Consider the following 7,682-nt stretch of genomic DNA (forward strand, 5'->3'; position numbering starts at 1 on the left):
TCGGGGGCGGGGGCAGACCCATCAGGGGAAGGGCTGAAGGGGGACGATTGAAGTAGGGCAGCACGCTGGGAGGCTTATCCACACGGGCAGATGAGGGCACAAGGTTCTCAGAGGGCGTGGCCCGTCCGTCAGCAGAGTCACTAGAGTCTCGGGAGTGGGCCCGTGGAGGTATTCCTACAAGGCAAAGTACAGCCACGTCACTGCCCATGCTGTGGGCACACCCACGGGCCAGCTCAGCCCTCAGCAAGGCATCTGACACCATTCAGAGGAAGGTAACTGAAGAGACGACACAAAGGAAAAAAATCACCCACGGCCTTGCCTTCAGCTGCAAAAAAAAAGGGGGTCAAGTCAGTTAAGACAAAAACCCAGAAGGCACACTACTATGAACTTCCCACGGGCTTCAGGACACAGAGTCCACCTCTAAATCTGTTTTTCTATTGAATGCAGCAGGGCCCTACAGCCAATGAGAAAAGGACAGTGCTGAGGCCTGTTCCCTGCTGCTCTGCTGGCTCCAGTCAACCTGAAACCCATACCCCTGAAGGAAGAGTCAGGGCCTCTCCTGAGTCCCATCCTAGTTGACCTTCTCAATCCTGCCATCCTCCGGAAACGCTCTTTCCTATCAAGCTTTGGCAAGGACTCTGGGGAAGAAAAGGAAAGGCAGGGGACAGATGTACTTTTTCTATCCATAGACCCAAATGGTGCTGGGGTGGGGATCCTCCTCACACATGGAGTAGTGGACCGAAGGTTGAAAGGGACACTGGGGCACAAGGCAAGAAAAGATCTGCCCACAGAACAGCAGCTGGCATGCCACTGACAGCAAGGACTCTACAAAAGCTTGGTGTACAATATGCCTCAACCCCAGGGACTCTCACCACCTCCCCACAGGGCCACCTACCAGGACACCACACGCACTAGCATGGCGGAGGGCACAACAGGGGTGCACAGTGGACACCGGCTAAGCTTGTCCCCTCACTGATCTCGCAGGCTAAGGAAGCCTAACGCAGATGCCAACGGAATGTGACTGTATAGCCTCAGTCTTGAAGTAGGAAGACGTTAACAGTCGTGGGGGAAAGGAGTTGGTTTCTTAAACCGAAAGCTGACAGGCAGCCTCAACCTGGCAAACCAAGGGAGGGGCCGACCGCACTGACAACCACCCAGTTTATCACTGGTGCTTGACAGAGCATGCTTATTAACGGGCGCACCGCCTGCTCCCTCCTCAAGTTCTCCCAAACTAAAGAGTTGTTATGCAAATGTGATCCTCTGACAGCTAACTGCTTCTCAGCTGCCTACCGCTCCCACTTCTGCAAAGGTTTGGTTTTGCGTCTATGGCTACAAGTCCCCAGAGACCAGCCATTTGTATGCAGAGAAAGGTGACCGGCTCTATTTAGTGAATGAACAGAGCAGATGAGCAGCACTCAGTCATGGCCGTCTTTTTAGCAAAGAGAGGTAATGCTGAGTAGTGAGCTGAGTAGGGAGGAAGGAAGGCCACTCCTGATGCATCTGAGGAAGTCAGGGCACAGCCAATACTTTTGAAAAGATAGGCATGTGCTTGGGCCGGCACTCTCCCAGGTTAAAGAGCAGCTGTCTCCACCTGAAGCACACAACACCTGAAGCCCAGGCCAACACAGGTCATCACAGTTCTGAGCTGGACCTGAGCAGTGACAACACAGGCAATGAAACTGAGCCCCAGCCTCCTTCCTCCCATGCTGGGAAGTGGACCGGGAGCCTCTTCACTGAGCTACATTGCCAGCTCTCCTCTTACTTTCTGAGACAGGGTCTCATGACAGCACTAAGTTGCCCAGGATGAGCTTGGACTCACAAGCCTCCTGCCTTAACCTCTCAGCCACATGGGGTTGTTGGCATGCTGGCCAGTCGCTTAAATGGGTCCTGTAAGTGGCTGCTCCTTGTGAGGTCCGGACCAGCCCGGGTCTGCACCTCAGGTTTCCCAGGTTTGGAAAAACACGATTTTACCAGTTCACCAAGGGGTAGAAAGTGGGCCCTAGGAGACTGATTCATGCTAACCAAACTCATGAGTGCCTTTTTCATAAAAAGAACGCCAATTTATTAATTTACAATGAGAAATCTAACTGCCAGGCAGAGCTGGATACTTGTGTCGGCTGGTCAGCACATTCTCTGCCCTTCCAGTAGGACAGCCAAGCTGGGAAACCGTATGAGATCAGAGAATGGCTTGGTAAGAACAGAATCACAATACAGGAAGTAAAATCAACTTAAGGGTCATTCATCCAGCTAAGGTGGATAACGTGACTGTTTACTGAAAGGATACACTTGCCAAGGTGAAGAAAGCATTCCTCATTGAAAGCTGTCTCCAAAACTGGTTCACTCCTTAAAAAGCACCCTTCCTCTCACACAGTTCCTGACAAGACCATAGCCATCTTTATGAAGCTCAATTACATTTTAGGGTGGATGAAAGGCATGGCTCACAAATAAACCTGAACCAGTTTTCTGACAGAAACCCAAAATTTAGACCTTACAAGAACTTCAAACATCAAATGTGTAGTTTAGGTGGGAACTGGCGCTCAGCAGCAAAGCGCTTCGCCTCCAGTCACGCCATGAACAGTGGCAGAACACAACTGTCCCGGAACTTACCTGGGCAGCCCTGATCACACTCCCACCCGCAACATCAGCACCTCCCCCAAACCCGAACCTTCCCCCACACAGATGGTCTCCACGTACCCCCTCTCGGGACTCGGACGCACTCACGTTTCCGAGCCTGGGCCTCAAACTGGGAAAGGTTCTGCCGGGTGGCCGGCCTCACGTCCACTTTTTCCCCATTGAGAACTTTCCCTGGCAAGAGCTCCAACAATTTGTGGACGGAGTTCTCAGAGGCTACCACCACCTCAGCATACCTTGAGGGAGGAAAAGTAAAGGTGAGTGAAAGTTGTTAGGTGAGGAGCACAGACTTTCACTTTCAGCAAAAAACTGGCAAGGCAAAAGACACTCGGTAATCACACACGCGCACACACAAAACCATCAACAACAAAAAGGTGCCAGCCTGTAATTGGGGGCAAGGAATTAAAAATCAGCAATCTTGCTGGGCACAGTGGCGCACACCTGGAATCCCAGCTACTCGTGGGATGCAGTAGGAGGCTCTCAAGTTCAAGGCCACCCTGGGAAACTTAGCAAGACCCTGTCTCAAAATAAAAAACAGAAAGGGCTGGGGATGTAACCAAATAGGCACAGTGTCCCTGGCTTTCGTAGCCATTACTGGCAACAAAATTAACAGAAAAACGACAAATAAAAAACACCCATCAACACCCAACCCACACCCCCAGCTCTCTCTGCCCTCAACAAATGGATGCTCCACGACATTGCAGCTGGGTCCCATCCCAAGGCAGTCTGTCAAAATCACTGCAGAAGCTGGACCTAGGGTTAGTAGGATAAAATCCAGGGCCAGAATATGGGGGCAGATCTATTCCCCTACTGGTTACAAACTAGAAGGGGCTTCCCGAACCCGGGCCTCACCCTTTGGATTGGCCATTTGCTCGATTTTCTGCGAATTTCAACTCCACCACATCATAGACTCCTATAGAGCGAATAACCTGGATCAGCTGCTGGTCTGTGGTCCACTGAGGCCGGCAAGATGAAAAAGGGAAAATGTCAAGAGCTACACGCCCCCTCCCCACCCACCCAGAAGAAATTTTCAAACCCTGCTCCCAAACCTAGGATTCTAATCACATCCACGACCTCTCACAGGAAACCCAAAAGCCCAGCAATACTTCAGTTAGTACAGGCTTTTCTTATTGTCCTCACCCACACAGAGTTCCAGACCTCCCTCAGTCTTTAGGGTTTAACACCTGCTTTAACACTGACTGCCATTCAGGCTGGCAGGTCATCAGTTCAAATACCAACTTCTGACAACATTTAATTACAGATCGGACAGGTTAGAGCTGACTGTTGCCAGCAACTTTCCCTTTAGTGCATGGATTTCCTAGTCTGAGAAAATCACCCCTGGCACAAGCTCAAAAACAGTAACAGTAACCTCTGCAAGTCACAACCTACCCTGGTGTACTAGAGTTACCACAGCCACTGTCCCCGTCACCCACCATTATGACAGGACCATCTAATGACCACCAAGAGTTCAAGGTGTTCACTCTGAAAGCTCCTCCCACAGGTGACCCTGCTAGACATAAAGCCCCAGGGTCAGGGGCAGTAACAAGATGGCAGAAAGAGCAACTACCCACTTAATCATTGCTTTCTTCGGCACCAGTACGTCCTCAGGATAGTTCTCTTTCAGAGATCAATTCAACCTGATCCCAGGAAAAAGAAATCCAACCCCATCAGAGCACAAAACAGTGCGGCAGCAGTCTGTGACAATGCCATCACCTCCCAGGGCTCTCCCTCCAGCCCCCCCCAAGCCTTCCGGTTAGCTGTGCTCACCCAGGAAAAGCTGCCCACATAGACAGCTGCTCGCCTACTGCGCAGGCCACTGTATGTGTACAGGATCGCAGGAGTCTTGTTGTTGGGCTTGGGAGAGGGCTCCTGGCGAGCAGGTGGCGGCGGCTCAGCACTGCTGCTTCTGTCATCTGAGGGCTGTGAGGTGGCCGTCAGCACGTCATCATACAGGTCAATCTGATCTGTATTGTTGAATTCTGGGTCCTACAACACCAGGGTGGGCAGAGGCAGTTTGCAGACCTTTCATTTTCTTCTCTGCTTCATTCTAGTCTACTCAGAAACCACAGGCAAGCACTTTGTAAAACAATGGATAAAACTTCCTGGTCCTCCTCTAGGAAACCATCTGACAGTTATGCCTGTGTAGGTCTCTTCAGACCTCCTGAACAGGCACATTTCTGGTTTAGCTACCTATAAGAATGAAGACCCACAGCAAGCAGCAAAGAAGGAGTAATGAGATGCTGGTGCCAATGTGTAAACACTTCCAACACCTGTTTCCCAAGCTTGAGTCACCTAACAGTGTTCTGTTCAATAAGAAATTGAGTAAGTTTATTTAGAAATATAAAGCAGTAACCACCTGAGCTCTAGACAAATCACCATCTACTCCTGTGGCAGGTAGGGTGATTTGCCTTTGTGGTCCCAGGTATGGAGGACTGGTAAATCACTTGGTCCTAGCCAATGCTCTAACAATAAAGGGTACTATAGTCAGCACTCTACCCATGGGTTCTACATCCACAAATTCAACCAACTATGGACCAAAAATACTCTAAACATTAGATAGAACAGTAATAAATAGTAACACAAACAAAATGTATAGTGTAACTACATAGCATTTTCACTGTAGTGGGTAGAAGTAACTTACAATAGATGACCTGAAGTCCCCAGAAGAATGTTTGCAGGTTAATGCAAATGCTAAATCACCTTATATACAGACCTTAAGCATTTGAGGGTTTTAGTACAGGGGAGGCCCTGAGACCAATCCCTTGAAGAATTCAAGGGATATCTATCCTTACACAAAGATCTTAAAACAAAACAAAGGTTTTCAAATAAAACTTAAAGGGAATAAGGAAACACACTTGGATACTCAATGGAACCAAATTGGGGTTTATTTTACACAGTATCTGATTCAGAGATGTGTCTTGTCTAGTTGTAATACAAAAACGAATACTAAAAACTAGTTGGTGAATTAACATGCAGATCTGGACAGCCCAGAGACCGAATGTGTCATTAGGAAATCCCTCACTCTGAGCTCGTATGCAGCCAGTAATTGTAAGGCAACCAACCTACTCCCCAAGGTCCCTGAACAACGAGGACAGGCCCAATACTGGATGACTTGAGTTTATGGATTTCCACTTTAGAAACAAAGGATTCAGTGTGTGATTCAAATGGCCAGTAGGGAAGAGCCTCAGATCTGTCTCATGGAGGCCTACAATGAAGAAATGCAGCATCTGGCTGCTTCTGGGTCTAAATCTGCCAGCATCAGAGAAAACCAGGTAATGCCTGAAGTTTCTCTGATTACCAAAGCTGGTGATTTATTCAACGATGGGTTAAGTTAAAATAAAACCTAATTTTACAACTTAAGTAAAACACGTTGAACATACAGTGATGTTAAGTTTCAGTCCAGGGAGATTAAGCAGGAAATGTGTTTTTAATGACTATCTCAGGAAGAGTTTTGTGTTCGATAGCAGAGATAGCCGAACCGTGTCATGAAGCTTCTGGATTAGTTAAAGAGTTTTCCCCAGCACTATGTTCACTGCCTCACTCTCATGCTCCTTCTTCCAGGTATCTGACTGAAGGACAGCACTAAGCTGTGCATTTATTTTTCTCACAGTGATCAACTAGATTCCATTGTTTCTTTCAACTGCAGCCAAAGATCAAGGTTTTTCGGGTACGTAAGAACCACCTCCATCCAAGATTCTTACTTTTCCTCCATCTACACTGTGACTCTTGGTCACCATCACCCTTTCCCACAAGGACTGGAACCTGTTTTGAATACAAGGATCTGTTCTGCCCCCTTTACCTCACCTGCCCTGGCAAACACAGGTAACTCCATAAATACTTGCTGATGGAAGAAAGGGAAATGGGCACACAGCGCACAAGCGGAAGGGACAAAGACAAACCATTCAACAAAGTAGCAACTCTTGGCCAACCTCTCCAGTTTTTTCCCCCAGCCCCCAAAAGCAGCTGTGAACCCCAGGTCTCCTGATATAACAGGAATAAAGCAGCTCTGCAGAACAGGTTTTAGCAGCACATGCTATATAAGACACCAAGGAGTGGGTACCACAGGCTCCAGCTATGAACTTGTTAATTCTTTTTGGGGACCAAAAGGGGTTTTTGTCATAGGCCAGCTTGGGGCAAACCAGTAATATTTTTAAGACACTCTAAAACACAATTTGGGCTGGCTGCCTTCAGTCTAAGTCAGCTAACAATGTTATCCAGAGTTTTTACTATTTTTTCTAGCAGCTTCCATATTACACTAAAACCAGTTTTGACAAAAATTAACTCATTGGGGAAGGAGAGTGCCCCTTCCTCCACCTTCTTTTTTGGTACCAGGGATCGAACCTGGGTCCTTGTGCTTGTGAGGCAGGTGCTGGAACCACTAAGCTAAATCCCCATCCTGCTCCACCTTCTTTATGACATAAAACATTCAAAATCTGTAACTTCTCCCATGCGCCTAGCATTAAACAATGCCTATTGGTCATAAAGGTCTAGTAGAGTACACATACTATCTTTGGTCTCAGGCCCATAAAAGTCCTTTGGTAACTGAAGACAGCAGAGAACAAACTACTGAGCCAGTGACTTCTGACAAAGCAGGAAGCACTGGAGAAGGCCCATCTCTGACCTACAAGTTACACTGCTAAAGAAATTATGAAATCACTGCCTTAGAACAAACATGGCCTGCGGTCAAGACCCTATTCTGCCTATTTCCCAGAGTGAATCAGCAGCAGTTAACAACACACACTTAAGAAAACCAAAGGAAAAAAGCTTTTAATTAATAATCGACAATAAAGGGAGCCTTCTCTTCTTAAAAAAAAACACAAGCCCATAATTTACAAAAGGTATCAAAAGTCTGATTCAAGGAACTGTGTAAAACTCAGGAAAGTAACGGATTTACAACTAAATTAACACATGCAAGCTTTCTCTTTTAGCCAAAATTTGGCTTTGACATTGAAAAAAAATTTTTCATGTAATTGACAATTAGTAACCATACATAGATGACTCTACAGCTTAGCAGGGACAAGGGAAACTGCTGTTAAAAAGTATAATCAGAA

The 7,682-nt window shown here is 47.3% G+C and overlaps 1 protein-coding gene across 1 annotated transcript in view; it reads right to left on the reverse strand.

Moving 5' to 3' along the window:
• Cpsf7 (cleavage and polyadenylation specific factor 7) overlaps window positions 1-7,682 on the reverse strand; it is a 17,798-nt gene that overhangs the window by 8,742 nt on the left and 1,374 nt on the right. Inside the window, exons 2-5 of the mRNA XM_033756470.1 lie at window positions 4,399-4,617; window positions 3,484-3,587; window positions 2,722-2,867; window positions 3-174 (exon numbers count right to left, since the gene is read on the reverse strand). Of these exons, the coding sequence (XP_033612361.1) occupies window positions 3-174; window positions 2,722-2,867; window positions 3,484-3,587; window positions 4,399-4,617 (641 nt within the window). The remainder of the gene's footprint in view (window positions 1-2; window positions 175-2,721; window positions 2,868-3,483; window positions 3,588-4,398; window positions 4,618-7,682) is intronic.

This window comes from Fukomys damarensis, unplaced genomic scaffold (genome assembly GCF_012274545.1).
Source record: "Fukomys damarensis isolate Sample0158 unplaced genomic scaffold, DMR_v1.0_HiC HiC_scaffold_27, whole genome shotgun sequence".
NCBI lineage: Eukaryota > Metazoa > Chordata > Mammalia > Rodentia > Bathyergidae > Fukomys > Fukomys damarensis.